Source organism: Phaethon aethereus, assembly GCF_964289735.1.
Source record: "Phaethon aethereus genome assembly, chromosome: 2".
Classification (NCBI taxonomy): Eukaryota; Metazoa; Chordata; class Aves; order Phaethontiformes; family Phaethontidae; genus Phaethon; species Phaethon aethereus.
Genome location: NC_138582.1, coordinates 121,493,277 through 121,512,031, shown reverse-complemented (window position 1 = coordinate 121,512,031; position 18,755 = coordinate 121,493,277). Strand labels below are relative to the sequence as shown.

Below are 18,755 nucleotides of genomic sequence, written 5' to 3'. Positions count from 1 at the left end.
AAAGCACTTTAAGCCAATGGCAGGAGAGAAGCCGGAGCGGGGAAGGAGGATGTAGAGTGAAATGGCCGTGCCCATTCTGGCTTCGAGGAGGGGGTGGGGTTATGTTGCCTGTGGTTCTTAGCGCCAAATTCAAACGTTCCGCCATTTTGGAGAGGTGGTCCTGGGCGGGGAGACGCTGGGGTCGGCAGGGCCGGCGAGGATCATGGCTCCTGGCGTGAGAGGTGAGGGGGCAGGAGGTGGTCGTGAAGGGGCTGTGCGGGCAGAAGGGTGAGACCGCGGCGGGCTCGGTGAGGGAGGCCGCGTTGCATGTGCCCTTTGCTGGGCGAGGGATGGCTCAGCCCTGTAGGGCCGACCACCTCCGGTGGAGTGTCCCCCAGGTGTAAGAACAAAGAGGGTCAGGTAGAAGTATGGCCGTGTTGGCTGAGCTCGGTGCCCCGCGGAGGGACCGGTGCCCGGGGGGTGCGATCCTGGAGTGCCCGCAGAGCAGCCGCGCTGCTCCCAGTGATGTCGGGGAAGGGTGGTGGGGTCGGAGCAGCGGCACGGAGCGGGGTGACCCCCCAGCGCTTCCAGAAGCACTTCTGGCACTGATCTACCCCAGGGCTTCTCGGGGTGGATACATGGACGCAGCCCTCCCAGGCTGGAAGGCTTTACAAACCCTGTTGCTCTCAGCCGTCCTGCGTTTATCAATTCGTCTTCTGTAATTTTAACGAGTTTTAATTAGCTGTGTGATGTTTGTAACTGCAGCGTCTTATAAACGTTCAAATGAAAGCAGCCCTTTAAAAGGGGAGCTAAGAACGGTTCGCTGAGTCGGTCATTTCCCAAGGTACAAGGTTGTACAAGTACCTGTCAGTCTGATTTCAGTTTTAAAATGCACTGCTTTTCTTGTCCCAGCTCGTTTTGCTACCTTGTGCATTTGAAGAATAAATAACTGAATTAGAAGCTATCATATTTCTCAAATGTTACTTTGTGAATCAAAGCAGGTAGGCTGGCATAGCAGCAGCAGGATAGTTATGTAGCATGAATGTTAATGAGAAGGTTAGTACCTTTGCACATCTTTATTAATTCTACTTTTAAAGGAATCCTCCTACAATAAAACCTGTGCACTTTTAGAGACTTTATAAGGTCTTTATTATTGGAATATTTTGGTAAATCATCTTTCATTGTCATTTTACTTATTTTTTAAATTTGATTATGTTACTTAGTTAATATTTTTGACTAACCTATGTGAAATAATTGCATGTCAGGTTCACCCTTAAGTAAAAAATGTATCTACATACAGAGCAATATGTGTCATCTCTTTGAAATGTGAAACTGTGCAAAGTGATGTTTATACACACAGGAGAGCTTTATGCATTACAGAGTGCTGAATATTACTTCATAAAAGTGACAGCAATATAGCTACTCAGTTGTGCAGGTTTATGAAATTGAGTTTTTGCAGTCCTACCAGTAAAACTATTTCATGCTGTATTGTTGTTTTATCTGCAGTGAGTTGGCAATTTTTAAAATATAATGGGAATATATAATACTATTAACACTTATGTTCCTGTCACAATTGAGTAGTTTAGGTCATTTAAAGAACCACCACCAAAGATAATTAGGTAGCAAATGATTTTAATGTGAATTTGTAAAAGGCATAACTTATCAGAATTCTATGGCAAGAGTCCACTCTATTACTTATTCATATCAGGGGGGAAATGCATCACCACAGTTCCTAATTCTCCAAAACATTTGCAAAACCATATATGCATTAATTTAAGAGACTACTCATGCACAAGTGTGTGCATGCTTATATTGCAGGACTGGAACTTTCTCTACCTTTGCAAGAAACTGCAAACTTTCTGCCAAAGGAAGAGAGTTACTAAATGTTTTTGCGGAGTTCTGATTCATGCATGAAACAGATATTTATAAGGCTCTTCATTTACCTCCCTCAGTGCTGCTTAAAGTATTTTCTATGTAAATGGGTTTTTTTGAGCTATTATTTTATCTTAGTTAATCTTTGTGTGTGTTTCACTTTTATTTTGTAGGAGACTTGCGTGACTCTGCATTACCTTTGTTGAACTCACCTAGGTAAAGTAGTATCAGCCCAGTTCCCGTATATGAATAATCACATTGCACAAAGACTGTCACCAAAGCCTAGTATGACTTTGTGAAATAATTAAAAGTTTTTTCTTTCAATGTTCTCGTGTACATGATTGTTGCCTTTCTTTCCTAATTTCCTTACAGTTTTTTTTTTTAAAAAAAAGTTCTCTTAATGAAAGTTTTGTTCTGAGGTGTCAGATTCCTCTTGGAATGCTGCCATGCAGTGAATTCTATTTTGTCCACAAACTCTGCAGCTGGACACTAGAATTTCTCTGAAGAGATATTCCACAAGGAACTTTAATTCTGTGAGGAAGTCCTAAGCTAAAACAAAAAGGTCTCCTTCAAATATAAACAGTTTCTGCCACAACTTAGAATAATATTATGTAATGAAAACATATTTGGCAAGTTAGTGTGGTGTCTTAAATCCAGTATAACATCTTCCCTTTCTCAGCTGCTTCCTGTTCTTCTTTCGCCCTGTCCTCTGCCACTCCCCAGTGCCACATTTCCATCACGAAGTCCTTCCCCCACTTTTAAACCTATTCTGTGCCCTTATCTTGTTTACCAAAGGTAAAAATCAATAACAGTTATAACACTGTCGTGCTATATCTGCCTTGAGGGAAAGAATGAAGTAAAGTAAATCCAAGTTTGCTACCAATTCATGTAAGAATTTAATTCTTTAATATTATATTTTTATATTGGTATTTATGCCAGAATTCCTCAAACCTTTAATATAATAGGTCATGCACAGTTACTTATTCAAGCTAAATTTACTTGTGCATCCACTGGTAAGTGTGATGAAACAGGTTAGGGAGCTTTTAGATGTAGGCACTGCTATTCTTTATTGGACTCATGGATCAAGAATTGATTGTTCTTTTCCTTCCTCTGAGCAGCAAAGAAAAATGGTAGGAACTTTCTTGCTTGAATGTAGCATCGTCTGCTCCATTTGTAAAGTCTTTTATAACTTCCAGTAGTAAGAGGGATGCTTTGAAGCCCATAGTCTTAGAAATTACTGAAACCTTTTATTATAACACTGATTTTATATCTCAAGTTCACTGTGAAATGTGCTCTTTTAGAGTTGAAGTTACATGCAACAGCAGTAAATTCCAGTAACTTCATGTTCTTTGTTTTTAAATCTGCCATATTGTTACTTTTAATAAATCTGTGGCTTATACAGTGAATTGATGTGCACAGCTAGAAGGAGACACCTTTGTATAACTTCATGTGCTTGATGTAACTTTTGTGATTTCATTTTATCAAACAGCTGTACATCTATTTCAAAGAAATCTAACGCATAAATGTTCATTTAGTGTTGAAGGTGATGCTATCAAAGTTTACGTAAGGGTACGTCCCCCTTCAGAGGGAACTGCATTAACCGATGGAGATCAAGGCTTGTGTTTATCTGTTCTTTCATCAAATACCATCCGTCTGCATTCAAAGCCCGAGCCAAAGATCTTCACTTTTGATTATGTTGCAAATATGGAAACAACACAGGTAATAACTTCCAGAATCGTGTAATGGTATTGCAGTTTTTCTCTAAATTTTAGCAACTGCTACACTACACCTTTCTAAAGATGTAATGCCTTAGGTCTTATTTTTTGCAGTGGTCAGACTCGTAATATGTAGTTACAGTACAGAAATGTTGCACTAAATTCTGCTCTCTAATAGTTTTAATATATTTTTTTAACCATTAATTTCTTTAATTAAAGTTTGCATTAAAAGTGACATTTCTAATTCTTACAGTAACACCATAGACAGAAAATATGCCTCCGCCCCCTGTTGAGACAAACATATAAAAATAACTGGCAGTTAGTAGCTGATATTAAAGATATGATTTGTATATTAGGAATTTATGAGTTTATATTCTATTTGTTTTATTTCCTTCTTATACATTTGCCTTTTAAACAGATGTATTGTTCATCTGGGACAGGTAATACTGGAAGGAAAATCCTTCAATTTAATTTTTATAATATTGTGTTTGAAATTCTGAACATAGTTTTAATTCCTCTAAGACTTCAATTACCTTTAACTTCTGTTTAAAAAAAACAAAACCCCCATAAAACCGCACCCACTGTAGCCTGTTATTTGTACCTAGCTCTTCTTGCAGGTCTAAGAGAAATATGTGAAAACAGATGAGGCTACAGTTGCGCAGATTTGTTGAATATGCCATTGTGCAGTGACAAACATTGACACTTAGCTAGATTTGATAAGTGTCATAGGCACAATTTTGACCTACTGGTGGTATAAACCACATAATGTAAGCAAAAACACTGGACCAAAATTAATATAATACATATTTGAAAGCTGTTACTATCATGCTGAGTTTTATTGTTTTTCTTTCAGTTTATCAAGGAATAAATTTTTTTCAGAGGGAGTGACTTATGTCACTTAGGATGTATTGTTTTGCTGTGAGAACTCCAGAGGTCATGGTGCATGTCTAACCTGAAGGAATGCGTCTATTTTATACATTATAAAGTTACAGCATAGAAAACACTGATAGAAGTGATACTTAAACGAGTGGTGCCAAGTGCCTTCTCTTTCCCGTGTCCCCAGGAGTCAGTGTTCTCAAGTGTGGCCAAAAATATTGTTGAATCCTGTATGAATGGCTACAATGGAACCATCTTTGCATAGTAAGTCATTTAATGGTATTTCATAGCAACTGCAACATTTGAGGAGATTGTGTTAATGAGTAGTTGTAGTTTTAAGTGCCAGAGCCTGCTTAATGTTACAGTAAACTTTTAAAGTACTTCCTTAGTGCAGCACAACATAGAGAATATTCTTGTAACATTGCAGAGTACTTCTTACTCCTCTTTCGGAGGAATCTATTTGTAGGTGTTATGCTTCTAATACTTAAGGCCAACAATGTAGATTGCAAACTCATTTCAATTTTACTAGTGTTTGTCTAAAAACCGAGAAGTTTTATTGTACTGTTAAAGAGAAGGCTAGTTGTTTTCAGTATGTCCATAGTAAAATGGAGTGAAAATAGCTTTAACTTGCTGTTTGGCCAGCTCAACTCTGAGTGAGTCATAGCTGCCTGTGGGAAAACTCATGAATGATAATTTTAAGTTTCAAAATGTTTTCAAGGTAGAAATATAACCATGACTAGTAGCATGAATATCATTATATTAACTCTCAATATTTTTTCATTTTGAAAACTGAGTAGGCACTTTAGACAAAAATGCCAACTTGAAGGACTGATCTAATCAAAACCTTACTGGGTTTTTTAGCCTAGCACAGCATTTGCAAAACTGTGAAGTGAGGTCTACTTTTTTACAATATACAAATATGGAAAAATGAAGTGAAGTTGCCTTGAAGTTTCTCTACCATGTTTAGTAACTATAGTTAAAAAACACGATATATTAAACTTAAAAGTATTTTTCTCATTTTGTGTTTATGTGCACTACCGAGTGATACAAAACTTGAAAGATTGACCCAAAAATTAATATAAAGTATATATTTGAAAGCCTTCACTTTCATGCCAAGTTCCACCATATCCCTTTCCAACATAAATAAGGAAGAAAGTGGTGGGTGGCGGGGGAGAGAAAAGGTGATTTATCTACAAAATTTCATGGTCAAATTTGCTGTTCTATTTTTATACCTTTTTAGCTGACTGATTTCTTATATTTGTCTCTATCTTTGGATTAGAAGATTTTTTTTTCTCCATTTTAGTCTGTGAATTCTCCTTAAAAGATGCAGATTAATGAAAATTTCAGAGCCAGAATAAAGCTTTATCTGACTTTTTTGTTTCGATTTGATTTTTTTGTTAGTGGCCAGACTGGGTCAGGAAAAACCTTTACTATGATGGGTAAGTGCCTGAGAAAGCTTAATCTTTCAGTAGTTTCTTAATGTTTGGGGTTTTTTTTGAACTGTTGTCTTGCTCAAACACCAGGGATGATTTAGATTTTGTCTTCTGCAGACAATTTTAAGGTTTAAGAAATGGTGTAGTGCTCAGTGCAGTTGTTCTTGTTTTATATCAAAAGAGTGAAATATAGGTACTCCCCTCCATCTTTTTGAAGATGTAGATTTTTTTTTTCCCCCTGTTTTTAACAGGAGAGAAGCTGTTCAATTAAATCAAAGACTTTTAGTAAATTTTCTTAAAAATTAGTGTTCTGCTGGTTTCTCTTTTTTGGCTGGTATCCCTTGCATATGTAGAAAAATATTCTAGTATGCAAGGGTCTTCTGTATTAAAATATATTGAGGTTTTCAAAATAACCGCTTCCTACCCAGCTAGGAATTTAAGGCCCCTGTATATGAAGGGATCCCCTTGTAATTTTGTTCTTCATACACTGGTGTTTTTAAATGCATTAGTCACGGAATCATTGTGCTTAACATTAGAAAGTTACTGAAATAACCAAAATCAGTTTGGCCAACATGTTTTTGAGGACTACATAGAAATTAACTAAACATGGGGACAAATCCACCCCATCTTTCTAGTTCTTCAAATCGGGATGAAGGTAGCTGTATTGGCATACCTGCATGTTTCCTATGGAAGTCCAAGTACTTCATACTATTTGAGACTTGGGTAACCTATAGACATGTAAAATAAACTTTCGCAAGCATCATTTAGACTATATATAAATCTGATTATGGGATATTATCTTAGATATTGAAAGTTGATTTTTTTTGCATTTCTTCTGTGGTTTTGTCATAAACTGACTAAAACCTCGTTGCTGAAATCTTTTATAATGACATCTTGAAAAGGTCAACCTTACTCTTGAGTGGTACTAATTAATTATCTGTTTAAATTAAAAATCTCTTTAGGACCATCTGATTCTGATAATTTCACTCACAGTCTGAGAGGTGTAATTCCACGGAGCTTTGAATACTTATTTTTTCTAATTGAACGTGAAAAGGAAAAGGTACATTTCTTTTATACTTATTATTGCAGTGAAAGTAATGTCTTTCCTTAAAGATTAGCTAAGACTGTGTAGGTGTGTAGCAGTGAAGTTTCCAGGATTATTGCCATCTTGCATCAAATTTATTAATGAAAAACACTTGCATCTAGTACTTTACCAAATTATAGTACACTTTCTTCAGACACAAGTGTGCTTACATGTTGAGTCTAAAAAAAGCATCTAGGTTACTGGATGTTGGTAGTTGTTGTGTTGCATCTCTGTTGGGCATCAGAGATGTGTAGTATGCAGTATATATATGCAGACTAGTAGCTTTAGAAATGTGTAAAAACAGACTCACTGCCATACAATGCCAGACTTAATAAAACCAATCTGTTTATAGTGTAAATTACTGTGTTTTTCAGGCTGGCAGTGGAAAGAGTTTTCTCTGCAAATGCTCATTTATTGAAATCTACAATGAACAGATATTTGACTTGCTAGATTCTGCTTCAGCTGGACTCTTTCTTAGAGAACACATCAAGAAGGGAGTCTTTGTTGATGGTGCTGTTGAACAGGTGTTGTCATCTGCTGCTGAAGCATACCAGGTATTTTTTGTCACTTTTTAATGTTTGGACTATTTATCTTGATGCTTATTTGGTAAATATTCCTCTTTGATTAAAGCATTTCCATTATCTCACACATGTAAGGAATCATATAGTTCTGGAGTTTGGAATATATGAATTGCAATTACAGTAATCTTTCCCTAATATTTGCCCTATACATCTCTGTATAACAACAGAAAACTACATCTCCTGCTAATTAGGCAGCGTGTGTGTTCCACAAGTTGTCAGGTTTATTTCTCCATGAATGAGACACATACATATAGTATTTCTGTGACCTTAAATTTTTTTTTTTTCCTTGTGTACTGGTGCTAACATGCACCAATATTCCATATATTGTGCTTTCAAACAGCAATAGCACTCTTGGAAGAAAGAAGTGAATATTATAATTAGTGTTTTTATTAAGCTTGAATGTAGCTCTATTTTTTCGTTTTTGAAATACTTCTATTGGAAATGAGTAAAAAAAAAAAGTTTTTGTCCTTGAGATTTTTGAAGTCTGTTGCATTGAAATATGCTTCCTATTGTTTGTCACCAGTATGTAAATACTGGGAACAGTCTGAGATACTTTATATTATTCGATGTCTTTTTCATGCTTAGGTATTAACTATGGGCTGGAGAAACCGTCGTGTAGCGTCGACCTCAATGAACAGAGAATCCTCAAGATCACATGCAGTTTTCACTATCACAGTGGAATCCATGGAGAAAAACAATGAGACTGTTAACATTCGATCTTCCTTGCTCAACCTGGTAGACCTGGCAGGATCTGAGAGACAGAAAGACACCCATACAGAAGGACTGAGGTTAAAGGTTAGTTCTGTAATATCTTTGGCGTTTTTCTCCTTTCACATGTAGTGCCCTGTTCCATCCACCAAATCTGTTCATGTTTGTTCTCTTTTTAGGAAGCAGGAAACATAAATCGATCACTAAGTTGCCTGGGCCAAGTAATCACAGCACTTGTTGATGTGGGTAATGGAAAACAAAGACACATTTGTTACCGGGATTCCAAGCTCACTTTTCTGTTACGGGTAATATATATCCTCTGGATTTTATATGCTACTTGGGATGTAGAAAAAATACTTGGTTGGGTTGGGTTTTTTACTCTAAAAAGTGGAACTCGGGTAGATTAAAAATTTGTTTCAATATTGGGCAGGTAGAAGAAAGCTTGAAAAATACCTTTTTACCTAAACAGAGTTGCAGTTGATTTATTGCTGTTAACTGAAGACAAATTTATTTATGCTTATAAACTCCTATGACATATTTGCAAGTTTTAAAGAAAAAGAAGCATATGTCTTCATCCCTATAATTCGGGAAATACGGTGTATCACAATGTAATATTTAGAGATGTGTTCAAATATTTGACAGGATTTCCAGAATTAGCATAAATGTGCGAAGTGTTAGTATGATGTTAAGAATTAGCTACATGACTGCTTATGGGCTCTTTTCAAGACAAACAGAAAAGAAAGATGGAAGCAGTCAAAGTTTTGTTGGATGCCAGCACTCATCAAAATTCTGTGTACAGTAATAATAATAATACCTGTAATATATTTTTTGTATTGTAATATAGTACTTGTAACACACATACTGTATTATGTACAACACAGTATTATGGTGATCACAGCAAAATTTCCCAATCATTCCATTCCCGTTCTATGTATATATTACAATCATGAACCTCTAAAGAATTATTTTCTTCCCACGCAACTCAAAATACATAGAAATTGGAAGAGAACTGCAGCTGTATGAGCTGTTACTTTAAGTGGTAATTTTTTTTTTAGGTGGCTGTACTGTAAAGAAGTCCACAAAACATGACACTCTCTCTTTAGTAGAGAGAGAGAATGCCTTTGAGGCTTGTGGGCTATTTTGTAGTACTAGACTTTTAGTCTTAGGTGTAACTGCTGCCCTCTCCAGAGATTTGAGCGCTACTTGTTTAACAGCACAGAAATATCTGAAGATATGCATGTAAAAGGGAGAAGTTCCTCTTATACCCTTTTGTGATCTTTCTTTATTTGGCAGTTCCCACCAGAAGATAGGTTGGAACAATCAACAGGCTACTTGATGTTCAAGATAGTGCGAACACCAATCTGCTAATTACTAAGATTAAAGTGAAATATCTACTTTATTCCCTGATTTTTTTTTCCTGCTTTTTTTTTTTTCCTCACTGTTCAGGTGTAAAATATCACAAATTGTTGATAATATAGAGTCAGGGTTTTGAAAACCCAAGTGAAGTATTTAGTCACATCCTTTATACTCACATTTGAAATAAAATTTCAGAAGCTTACCTGGCATGGAGACTTGTTAAATAAAATCCCTCTGCAATTTGTTGATACATAGTAGCTCTTTAGGTGATGGCTTCCTGCTGTCACCAAAAATATGCAAAAAAGGCTAACTTCCATGTTTTTAAATAGGATTCCCTTGGTGGTAATGCAAAAACATGTATAATCGCAAATGTTCATCCAGGATCCAGGTGTTTTGGTGAAACACTGTCCACTCTTAATTTTGCTCAGCGAGCAAAGTTGATTAAAAACAAGGTAGGAATGTTACTCAATGTCTTTATTGTTGCAACAATTTGTCATTTAAACTACACATCTGCAAACAGGGTAGTTTCATTGAAATACTCCTGCGCTTTCACCAATTTAAATGAATGTAACTTATTTTAAAATACTAAATTGGCTTTCCTAACTGTTTTTTATGACAAATGATTTTTGAAAAGGACTTGTTGGCTTTTCATTATGAATAGCGTACAACAGCTGGGGACTAGGTAATGGCTGATAATAGTGTGAATTCATTGCTTGTTATGAGCACTACCCTAGAAAAAGTAAAAAGTAAGTAAATCTGTACTAAAAATTAAAATTGTCATTAAAAAATTAGATTCAATGGTATTTCAGTGCATCTAGTTTTTATATATGCTAATACCCAAAATGAAATTTCTCAAGGTTTTGAAAGTATGTTGGCATCTGGCTGGAAACTACTGTCTTTAAAGTATACTTCTTTGTTGGTCAAAAAGCGCCAGACAAAATTTTGCAGAAAACATTAATTTTCTTTAACCAATATTTTTAGCTAAAGTGCAACTTACTGGTTTCTCAGTAAATGGAACATTGCTTTTCCCATGAGTTCTTCCTTTCCTAACATGGAAAGACTTCTCGGTAGTTTTGCTGCTTTGCAGTCTTTGAGTTTTCTCTTATCTTATAAAATATAAGATTTTTATTTGTACCTTTTCCTAATTTTCTCTTAACATATTTATGAAAGGCTGTGGTAAATGAAGACACACAAGGAAATGTGAGCCAGCTGCAAGCTGAGGTTAAGAAGTTGAAAGAGCAGCTTGCTCAACTTACTTCAGTGCCGTCTATGCATGATACTTCTGTATCACAAGGTAAGAGTTGGGGGTGAGGTGAGCCTAGAGTGTTGGAGCCTTATGTAATTCATTACATTTCTGAACAATTAATATTTTTGTAGGAACTGACCTACAGAGGTTGCATGTGTCTTAGGGATCCCATTGCCTCTATTTGTACCTAATGTTTTGCAGAAAATGTTAATGTGATTTTTATTTTCTTCCTCTCGTAAGTTTGTGTACGGAGCTGTGGTTTCATTATATAATACCTAGAATAGTCTTCCAGTTCATAGGAGTTATGCTGCCTAATCCTTTAAGTAACCAAAAGTTTACATGCAATTGGTTGTACATTTAGGTCAGAGGTCACTAAGGTGTTGATAACGCTGCATTCTTTTTAAGCACAGGACTGGATTTCCCCCCCACACACCCCGCTTTTTTGCACCTTCAGGAAGATTCTAAGAGGGATGTTTACCTTTCAATAAAAGATCAAATTCAATGTAAGATGGTAATGGAGTTTTTACGTAATTTGTTTTCTTCCAGCAGCTTTTCACTAGACCATTGTATCTGCAGTACAGATCCTGGCATAGTTTTCTACTCTGTATGCATCTCTCTGCAATAAGCTACCTCATGTTTGATTACAAGGTAGTAAACATGGTCTTGCAACTTACTGTGTTCCTGAATCAACTCTCCTGACCTTGCCAAGAAATAGAAGATACAGCAATAGAAGTTACTACAGAAATTAGAAAGACTTGTCTAATATAAAGCATCTGTGGTTGAGTTTTCCTAAGGAAAAAATACCTCTCTGTTAGCATACACGTTTAACCAGTTAAAACAAGTGTGATTATGTGGGACACTGAATCACTGTCCATGAATACACGAGTATTGACAGAGGGCTCAAAAATGTTTAGACCTGTGATAAAGTTCTGAGGGAAATCAAGTGATGATTCTTAAACACTAAGAATCTTAAACACTAATTTAAGACTTAAACACTATGCAGAACCTAATACATTAGAGATATGTTTAGACTATGTAGTTAAATTATGTTTGTAATATTCCATCACACAAATATGAAATCTGCTTGCTAGCTACTTTAGAAACGTGATGGCATTTTTTAGTATCTTACAATAGGGTAGTTATTATGTACCTAGATACTATGGTGATTAGTATTCTATAAATAAGTAGTCTTGCCTGTGTGAGGATATTCAGAAAAGCTATTTTGAGTTAATTTCTGAAGTAGATCAGTTAAGCCCTTTTAGTAGCTTGTGTGGACACTTTACATTAATTAGTGATTAAATCACTAATTGTCCACTTAATTCATGCTTATTTTCCTGAATTTCCCTCTCATAAACCACTTAGTCCACTTTTAATACGTACAAACTGTAGTAATAATGCCAATAATGGTTTAGTGTTATCAAATTAATTTCAGAGGGGTTTTGCATTTTATAGATATACTCAGCTGAACAGACTGATTCTTTTATTTTAATAAAAGTTCATCATAAACCTGTTTAATGCTTGAACAACTTTGTTAATTATGCAATTATGTATATTGACTCTGTTCTTTATCAGCACTTGCAGGTGACTAGGAATTACTATCTAAACTTCTTTGCTTTGGGTATGGCACATGATCTTTGCAGAAGAATTATACTGTTTGAAAAGTTTAAATAAATTTTCTTTCAACAATTGTCACATTATGTATGTAGGAAATCCTGGTTAACTGGTGTTTTAATAAATATGCCATTTATTTCTTTGACTTACCCTACAGGTGCTGTTGAAAAAGGGAAGAACAACATAAACTACATGAACAATTTTCTTGAAGCAATGTTGTTCTGGGAAAAGTCAGAAGGTGAAAAGAAGGTAAGAAAACACTAATGTTTCTAAGTGTATTCTGTGTATTCTCTGAGAGACCAGTAAGCATATTGAGACTGACTCTCTTCATGATTTTTCTTTGATTTTTGAATAAAAAACACTCTGTCGAAAGATAATAAGGTTTGGTAACAAGGGACCTTAGTCAAATGACATTTAAAATAAAATCTGTCCTCAGGAGGACTACAAGGATGTTGTAGAGGTTATGTAGGGAGAAAACTAGAAGGACCAAAGCCCAAATAGAACTTAATCTGTCTATTGCCATAAAAGACAATAAAAATGTTTCTGTAAATACATTAGCAATAAAAGGAGGGCTAAAGAGAATCTCCATCCTTTATTGGATGCAGGGGGAAACATTGAGACAAAGGCTGACGTACTTAATGCTCCCTTTGCCTCAGTCTTTAATAGTGAGACCAGCTGTTCTCTGGATACCCAGCCCTCTGAGCTGGAAGACAGGGAGCAGAATGAAGCCTCAATAATCCAAGGGGAAATGGTTAGTGACCTGCTATACCACTTAGACACACATAGGTCTATGGGGCCAGATGGGATCCACCCAAGGGTACTGAGAGAGCTGGCAGAAATGCTCACCAAGCCATTTTCAATCATTTATCAGTAGTCCTGGCTAACCAGGGAGGTCCCAGTTGACTGGAGGGTAGCAAATATGACACACATCTACAAGAAGGGCTGGAAGGAGAATCTGGCAAACTACAGACCTGTCAGTCTGACCTTGGTGCCAGGGAAGGTTATGGAACAGATCATATTGAGTGCCACACTGCATGTCCAGTCCAACCAGGTGATCAGGCCCAGTCAGTTTAGGCTTATGAAAGGCAGGTCCTACTTAACTAACCTGATCTCCTTCCATGAGAAAGGTGACCTGCTTAGTGGATGAGGGAAAGGCTGCCTGGCTAGACTTTACTAAAGCCTTTGACATGGTTCTCACAGCATTCTTCCGGAGAAACTGTCTGTGCATGGTTTGGATGAGTGCACTGTTCGCTGGGTAAAAAACTGGCTTGACAGCCGGGCCCAAAGAGTTGTGGTGAATGGAGTTAAATCTAGCTGGCAGCTGATCAGAAGCGGTGTTCCCCAGGGCTCAGTATTGGAGCCATTTCTGTTTAATATCTTTATCAATGATCTGAATGAGGTCCATCCTTAGTAAGTTTGCAGATGACACCAAGTTGGGCAGGAATGTTGATCTGCTTGAGGGTAGGAGGGCTTTACAGAGGGATCTGGACAGGCTGGATCGATGGGCCGAGGCCAGCTGTATGACGTTCCACAAGCCTAAGTGCTGGATCCTGCACTGTGGTCACAACAACCCCATGCAATGCTACAGGCTTGGGGAAGAGTGGCTGGAGAGTTGCCTGGTTGAAAAGGACCTAGGGGTGCTGGTTGACAGCCAGCTGAATATGAGCTGGCAGCATGCCTACGTGGCCAAGAAGGCCAACAGCGTCCTGGCTTGTATCGGAAATAGTGGGGCCAGCAGGAGTAGGGAAGTGATTGCCCCCCTGTACTCAGCACTGGTGAGGGTGCACCTCAAATACTGTGTTCCGTTTTGGGTCCCTCACTACAAGAAGGATGCTGAGGTGCTGGAGCGTGTCCAGAGAAGGGCAACGAAGCTGGTGGAGGGTCTAGAGCACAAGTCTCATGAGAAGTGGTTGAGGGAACTGGGATTGTTCAGTCTGGAGAAGAGGAAGCTCAGGGGAGACCTTATTGCTCTTGACAACTACCTGAAAGGAGGCTGTAGCAAGGCGGGTGTCAGTCTTCTTTCAAGTAACGTGTGATAGGACAAGAGGAAATGGACTTAAGTTGCACCAGGGCAGGTTTAGATTGGATATGAGGCAAAATTGCTTCACAGAAAGGCTTGTCAAGCATTGGAACAGGCTGCCCAGGGAAGTGCTTGTGTCGCCATCCCTGGAGGTATTTAAAAGACCTATAGACGTGGTGCTCAGGGACGTGGTTTAGTGGTGGATTTGGCAGTGTTAGGTTTACGGTTGGACTTGATGATCTTAAAGGTCTTTTCCAAGCTAAACCTGTGATTCTATACTGTCTTTCAAATTCAGACAAGCCGTAGGCTAGCTTTCATAGTATGTTTAGTTTTAGGAGGTGGGTTGTTATTGGGTTTTCTAATTACAAATTGAACAGAAAACCAAAATTTTTATTTCCTTAATTTTGAGCGCATCTTTGAGGGTTTGGATCAACAGTGTGGTTTTTTTGAAGCAAATCTCCCAGTCATCCTATTTTGTTGTTCTCTGGTTCATGTCATGGCACAGTACTGAATCAGCCAGAATAGATTTTTGTTGTTGTTGTTTTTAAGAAAATTAACTGAAACAGGCACTCTAGGGGTGCAGCTGATGTGCTTAACTGAATACTTAGTCTACTGGATCATACTGGAGTTTCTAAGTAAGGGTTTTGCGATATAGTATGTAATTTGGGCTCTTCGTATGAGCTGTTACTCTATACGAATCTGCTCCAAATGATAGTCTGTGTATACACAAAATTACTGTTAACTGAGTTTTTGCATGATGTGTCTATGTGTGCATATGTATGTGATATGTGCACCTTAAAATTTATCTAGTCTAACAGTCGTTTTTCCAACAATCTGTATATGTACTTCCTAAGAATCTATTAGAAAAAATTGCTCAACTAGAAGATCTGTGTGCCAAGAAGGAGAAATTTATTCAGTCTAATAAAATGATAGTTAAATTCCGTGAAGACCACATTGTTCGCTTGGAGAGATTGCATAAAGAGGCTGGTGGAAGTTTATTGCCAAAAGAGCAAGATGATCTCCTCAGTGAATTGAGGGAAGAATTGCAGACACTCAGAGAACAGGTAAGTCTTTTTTTTTTTTTTTTTTTTTCCTTTCTAGAACAATTTTCTTTTGTGAGAATAGCTCATGTGATGGAGTTCTGTGATGGGTGGTTACAGGCATTTTAGGAAAGACAGGCAGGAGAGAAGAGCATGGGTGGTGGGTTCCTTTATAGAAGCATCTCAAATGTGTGGAGTTTACCTATGGAAGGGACAATGGGTGGGTTTAGAGCTTGTGAGTGTGTATAAGAGGAGGGGCTAGTAAGGGTGATGGCATGGTGGGAGCTTGCTACAGGCAACCTGAATCTGGCTTAGGTAGAGGACTAAGTCTCCTTTAAGCAACTCAAGGAAGTCTCCAAATCACAAGTCCTCATTCTTGTGGGAGACTTTAACCTCAATGACATCTGTTGAAAGGGAAAGACAGGATGCAAGTGATACAGCAGGTTTCTGAAGGTTAACAACACAGATGCTAGATGGGCCAATCAGGGGTAACAGGGTCCTGGAGCTGTTTGAGGAAGGCAAGTAGCAAAGTACATGCCTAAGGCTTTAGGAGAGGAAGCTTTGGGCTATTCAGATATCTGGTAGGTGTGGTATCATTTGTGAGGCAGTTTTGAAGAACAAAGAAGCTCGAGGGAGAAGGCAGATTCTTTAAAAACAATTTCCTCCCAGTACAAGTAGGAAAAAAGGAGCAGACTTATTAGAAGACCAGCTTGAATCTGTAGCTCATAACTGAGCTCCAAAGTGTGTGGAGGAAGTTACAGAAGCTCGGACAGTCATTAAAGGATTACAGAAACATTACTATGGCATGCAGGGACAGTGTTAAGAAAGCCAAAGCTCAAAGTTGAAACTGAAAAGGGATGTCAAGAGCAGCAAGGAAAGCTTTACTGCTTTATTACCAGCAAAAGAGTGAACACATGAAATGTAAAACCACTGTCTTTTTTCTGAGCAGATTCCAAGAGAGTAAGAAAACTAACAAAAAAAAAAAATCAGGGCAGTTTTAACCACTGTAGGGAATACCTTTTTTCTTATACCATTACAATTTAATGCTTATTAAATGTAGTAGAGCAACAACGAGATATGTATAGCATTGTCTGGAAAAAACTGTTGAATAAAATACTGCTTATCACAGATGGAACAACACCCACGAATTGCAAAATATGCCATGGAGAACCACAACCTCAGAGAGGAGAATAAAAAACTTCGTTCTTTACAGTCAGTTAAAAAGGCTCAAGAAATTGATGCTCAGACCATTGCAGAACTAGAAAAAGTTTTTTTGGAAGCTTCAGCCACAGAGAAGAATACTGGAGGTAAAAATATACTAATGTTTTTCAGACAAATAAGCTTACTGTATTCCTGTTGTGTGCAGTGTAGTGTTGAAAATGTTGTCTGTCTTAATGTATTTTTGCCTTCTTCAAAGTGGTACCTGAAAACTGATAAAACAGGTTTACTTCATTTTATTCATGTTGGCCTTCAAGCAAATACAGCAGTAGGGAATTTGGATTCTTGTGCATCTTGTGCACACCATCCATAATCTCATTTTGTTGTCCTTTAGTTGTCATGCAGAGCAGTAATATTAATTATTTTACTGGCTTTCATGTGAACTGTTGCTAATACCCATTTTCTTCAATCTCAATTGCTGCTATGCTGTTCAAAAGTGTACAAATACTTTCATTTTAAGAAAAAAAAGTTAAAACTTAGTAAAAACTTAAGATATTTGAGCTACACTGTGATTTCAGATGGTATTTGTTTGTTCTTTAGGTCATCATTTATATTCCACCACCATATCAGTGGAAGGCAACTCACTGGCATCTGTTGAAAGGCTGAAAGCACGGCTTTTACAGACTCAAAGTGAACTGGCAAGTTCAAAACAAGAATATGAAGAATTTAAAGAGTTAACAAAGTGAGACAAAACAGTATACAAATGTCTTTAATTCAATGTCTTTTAAATAATTACTTCTATTGATTTTTAAAAGTTAGTCTCAGATCCTGAATATGCAGTCTAAGTATGTTCTTTGTATGTAAGAGAGGGACAAGTTAAGAAAAATGCCATGCACACAGAATATGTTCCTGTTGAACTCAGCTACTCCCAGACTAGGAAACAACCATGACACAATCTGAAGGCATGTCTGTACTCCTGCAGACTTCTTTGTCCTTCCGAAAGCTCTTTATGCTAAGATGCAAAACAGTGCTTCACAACATGCAGGAGATGCACATACCCTGGAATTCTGATAGTCACCTCCTTAATGGGACAGGGAGAGTTTGGCTTAGTTTGATGGGACAGGGAGAGTTTGGCTTAGTTTGCACGTTGAGCAAGTATTTTTCCGTAACTGAAATATTAGAGATGGAAGCAGTGACAGCAACTAAGAGTTGGTGGGTTTTGGGGGTGGTATTTTAGGGTTTGTTTTTATTTTAGTACAACAGTAGTTTTTAATGTAACCTCTTTAAGGTTGCAAGTTTGAATCACCATAAATGTAGGATCCAAGCACCCCAGAAAATTTTGGCTAACCTGTTGGTTAAATTTTTCTTGCCACTTCAAAGATTTTTAAGAAGGCAATAATACCACTACCTTGAGACTTGTTATTAGCACAGAGATTTAATTCAAATTAGAGCAAAGATATGGTGTCAATAGTTCATTCATGTCCATTTGCTATGGCATCGAAACATGACATAAGGGTCTACTTTGTCCTTACTAATGTAGTGAAGAATTTACTGCCCTTGTTCTTGAGGGCAGCACAAGGTAATACGAAATACCCTTCAGTGTATATATATTAATTTGCAAGTGATTAACACATGGCTTTACTTCATCAACCCTATTTCTGAAAAATCCAGGTCCTGTTACTGGAGATACAAGAAAAGCAATTGCATTTCCAGCTAATGTAATGTAAACCTGGAAGGCGAAAGGGACCTGATTTTTTTTTTTTTTTTTATTACATTTATTTTTAGCTTGTACCTAACATTGCTGCTTTTTATTGATTTCAGTGAACCTAGAGTGTAATTCTAGAAGCACTGGGCACAAGATAGTTCCATTTTTGCCTCCCCACTTTTTTTTTTGGCAAAGTAACTTTGTAATGTCCTTTTTGCTCCTTCAAGCAACTGTACAAATCTGTATTTTTATTCTCAGATTTCTATTCAATAATATCTAAATCCTATCCACTTTATAAATCATAATCTTAGGATCTACTGAGTTTATCAATTCAGCAATCCATCTATTGTCCTGTAACATTAGTTACAATG

At 37.3% G+C, this 18,755-nt stretch overlaps 1 protein-coding gene across 1 annotated transcript in view; it reads left to right on the top strand.

The window, feature by feature from the left end:
• Positions 1–202: 202 nt before the first annotated feature.
• KIF15 (kinesin family member 15) overlaps positions 203–18,755 on the top strand; it is a gene marked incomplete at both ends in the record, with an annotated part of 38,857 nt that continues 20,304 nt past the window's right edge. Inside the window, 15 exons of the mRNA XM_082015146.1 lie at positions 203–221; positions 2,025–2,067; positions 3,387–3,570; positions 4,630–4,706; positions 5,844–5,881; positions 6,838–6,935; positions 7,334–7,513; positions 8,126–8,335; positions 8,428–8,553; positions 9,934–10,056; positions 10,775–10,898; positions 12,619–12,710; positions 15,336–15,545; positions 16,651–16,828; positions 17,280–17,421. Of these exons, the coding sequence (XP_081871272.1) occupies positions 203–221; positions 2,025–2,067; positions 3,387–3,570; positions 4,630–4,706; positions 5,844–5,881; positions 6,838–6,935; positions 7,334–7,513; positions 8,126–8,335; positions 8,428–8,553; positions 9,934–10,056; positions 10,775–10,898; positions 12,619–12,710; positions 15,336–15,545; positions 16,651–16,828; positions 17,280–17,421 (1,844 nt within the window). The remainder of the gene's footprint in view (positions 222–2,024; positions 2,068–3,386; positions 3,571–4,629; positions 4,707–5,843; positions 5,882–6,837; positions 6,936–7,333; positions 7,514–8,125; positions 8,336–8,427; positions 8,554–9,933; positions 10,057–10,774; positions 10,899–12,618; positions 12,711–15,335; positions 15,546–16,650; positions 16,829–17,279; positions 17,422–18,755) is intronic.